The 3,421-nt window shown below is 43.4% G+C and overlaps 1 protein-coding gene across 1 annotated transcript; it reads left to right on the forward strand.

Moving 5' to 3' along the window:
- Positions 1-221: 221 nt before the first annotated feature.
- Positions 222-1,582, forward strand: LOC105047508 (heat stress transcription factor C-1b). Its single transcript, XM_010926450.4, has 2 exons — positions 222-586; positions 675-1,582. The coding sequence occupies exons 1-2, from the start codon at positions 350-352 to the stop codon at positions 1,395-1,397; spliced, it is 960 nt and encodes a 319-aa protein (XP_010924752.3). The 5' UTR covers positions 222-349; the 3' UTR covers positions 1,398-1,582.
- Positions 1,583-3,421: the final 1,839 nt, after the last annotated feature.

The raw sequence follows: 3,421 nt of genomic DNA on the forward strand, positions 1-3,421 counted from the left end.
GTGTGTTGGGTCATGTAAACCCTTCTAAAGCCAGGGTGAGGATCCCCTTACCGCCGTGCTTAATTTGTCCACTTCTCAGGCGGCTAGTAATTAACTCGAAAAGAGATCGGCCTCAGGTTCTCCACTCCTCCCTCTCTTTCTCTCTCTAACCAGGCCAGCCTTACAGTACCATCACATCTCACAGTCTTAGCTCGCAAGAAACAGCAACAAAATATCTAGACAGAGAGAGAGAGGGAGAGAAAGCTAGGTGTGATAGGCTGACAATAGTGACACCATTAATTAGTAAGTCGCGGCTACATATTAGTCAGAGAGAGACCTTATATCTTATCCTATATCTTTCTATTTGGGGATGGGAATGGAAGAGGAGAGCAGCTGCGGTAAAATAGGGTATCAAATCCAGGTGGCGCCCTTCGTAGCGAAGACGTACCAGATGGTGAACGACCCCAGGACCGACGCCTTGATCCAGTGGGGAAAAGGGAACAACAGCTTCCTCGTTCTCGACCCCGCCGACTTCTCCCAGCTCCTCCTCCCCTCTTACTTCAAGCACAGCAACTTCTCCAGCTTCGTCCGCCAGCTCAACACCTACGTACGTCAGTCCTCCTCCCCTCTCCTCAATCTATCCTTTTCTTTACTCCTACGCTCATGTTTCTCCTCTTTCTTTGGCTTGGGTTCAGGGTTTCAGGAAGGTGGATCCGGATCGATGGGAGTTTGCTCATGAATTTTTCCTCCGAGGGCAGACACACCTATTGCCTTGCATCGTTCGTCGAAAGAAGAGGAACGACGGTAGTAGCAGCAGCAGCAGCGATAGGAAGGAAGGCATCCAAGGGGAGGAGGAAGAGGAGAGTTTATTAAAAGAGCTTGCGAGGTTAAGACAAGAGCAAAGGGCACTAGATGAAGAGTTACAACGGATGAGCAAGAGACTTCAAACCACGGAAAAGCGGCCACAGCAGATGATGTCCTTCCTTGTTAAAGTGGCCGAGGACCCCGACTTCCTCCCTCGGCTTATACTTTCCAAGAAGCAGCAGTTGGCACCGGAGAAGAAGCGGCGGCTTGTCGCACCCTCGACACCTCATCCTTTCTCTCCTCCTCCTTCCCTCCTCTTGGCAAGCGAAGTCTCACCACCTTTAGACATCGGCTCGGCAGCAGGACAAACGAACTTTTCCACTTTGGAGCATCGACCTGCAGGGCCTTTAACAGTAGAAGCAGAGAGAACGTTACCAACTTCTTCCAGTACTTTGGTTGATACTGGCCGTGATGGTGGAGTTGGTGTTAACGATACTGTTATTTCGGGGAACCAAGTGCGCTTGCTATCGGAGTTTGGATTGGCCGAAACGAGCTCGATGACCGAAAAAGCAGTACCATTCCCGTTCTCTTTGCTCGGCCACGGATTCTTCTAGCATGCTTACTGTGTTCAGATGGGAATTTAAATTGTAATAATTATCTTATATTTTGTCTTCCTCCAGCCTCTCAGGAGGAAAGATATTGTTTAGCTTTCTAGATATTTGTTGCCATCTCGTTGCATTAATTTGTTGTACCTTTCTAATCTTTCTCATAGCAAGTGTCAACAAACTATTCGTCCGAACACGTGATGGAGTTTTGGGAAGTGGGCTGCTCTTTTTTATTATCCTCTGCGTCAGTGCCTACTTTCCGTTCCGGCCGTTCGATATTTGCGGCTGGTGATTATAAATACCGCGGGTGAGCGTAAGTGAAGACTGACCGAGCTTTTCTGCTTCAGAAATGGAAAGCTCACCGCCCGAGGAAAGGAAACCAAGAGATAAGCGAGCACGGGATTCCCTGACTTCTCTTTCAGTCGAAGTGAAAGGTGAAGGCGGTTGGGAAAGACGGCATCAGCGGTCAACACTTGGCGAGCTATAACTGGTGAACTGTTCATGGGTCATGCTTTTTGGATAAAAAGTGATGTGCTCTATGGCGGTGTTGTGTGGTGGAGTTGAGGGATCTCCTTTGTTATAGAATATTGCTGTTGCCTTTCCTTCCCTTTTTCTTAGCCAAGTACTTCATAGCGAGGAGGGATAAAGGAAAAAATAACTATAATAATAAAGCAATGTGCTTGTTGACGACAATAAAGTTAGATGATGATGAATAAAAATAAAAGCGTAGTTTTTAAAGGAAAAAATGACAAGCATTAAGGGTCGCTCGGAATCCAGCTAACGTGATTGATGGAAAATATATTTGTTTTAAATTGGAAATGGGAGATGCTGATTCGATGGGACATGTCATATACTTGGCTGCTTTTCCTCCGGGGGGTGCCCCTAACATGGGGACGCCATGCAAGGAACAATGTCCTCCGCTTTTTAGTCCCCTGCATGCTAGCAGATCGTAGATGTTTTCTCTATGTATAGGTGTGTGCACTTTGGATTTGATGTCGTTTTAGGACTTATTGTGCGTTGCCATCCTCATAATGTTATAACCATGGTATGTCCCATGACTTGCAAGCTTGTTGGATCCTGGTAAAGGTGACGCAAGACGGAGGAAGGAAAGCAGAGAGGAGTGAGGAGAATGGAGAGAAAGGAAGAAAAAGGACGGAGTTGGAGAAGCATGATAAAAGATAAAGACAACTCAATGTTTTTAAATCCCAACAATGCAGAATTTGTATTCTTAAGTATGCATAGGTAGATATTTATAGATATAAAATTCTAATAAGAGTCTGAATTAAAATCCTTATAAATATAGAAATAAAAATATCAAAATCCTCACAAAACTTTAGTCCTAATAAAAATAAAATTTTTTATTTCCATATTTGTGCCTAATGATAGTACATCTACATCTTTTATTGGTTGGTCTATTGCAAGGATGCCACGTTTATGCTATATTGTTCGGCTTCAATAATTTATTTGGCTTAGAAACTAGCATACCCTTATTATAAAGGCAAAAATAATATAGAATTTTAGAAAGCATATTATTTTGAAGAAGTTCGGATCAGATGGAACGGACCTAAAGTCAGAAAATTTCAATAACAGGCCAAGATGCACGACGGGCTTGTGTTAGCTTATGTGCTACAGAGCAACTCCCAAATGTCATCCAATAAACGAGGTTAGCTAACTCGTATGGAAGTAAAGGGTCACATAGTAAACATATTAAATTATGACGTTATGCTAGTTAGTCACATACCTAAGCATTTGCACAGCCTGCGCCATGGACAATCTACTTTTAATGTTGAGGGGCCATAAAGCATTACGCGGTTTGGCCTTCAAGTTTAACACTCTATTTACTCATTAAAAAAAAAAAAATTAACACTCTGTTTAAGTTTTCTTTCAAATTAAGCCTCGTATTTTACTTTGCCCCTCCCATCAGGCGAGCGACACCTGTATTTTGCCTTGTGATTTTCTTTTCCATCATGCCTTTACCCATTCAATAACATCATAATATCTTTTAAACCCTACCTACCATATTTATCATCCAG

Source organism: Elaeis guineensis, chromosome 6, assembly GCF_000442705.2.
Source record: "Elaeis guineensis isolate ETL-2024a chromosome 6, EG11, whole genome shotgun sequence".
Taxonomy (NCBI): domain Eukaryota; kingdom Viridiplantae; phylum Streptophyta; class Magnoliopsida; order Arecales; family Arecaceae; genus Elaeis; species Elaeis guineensis.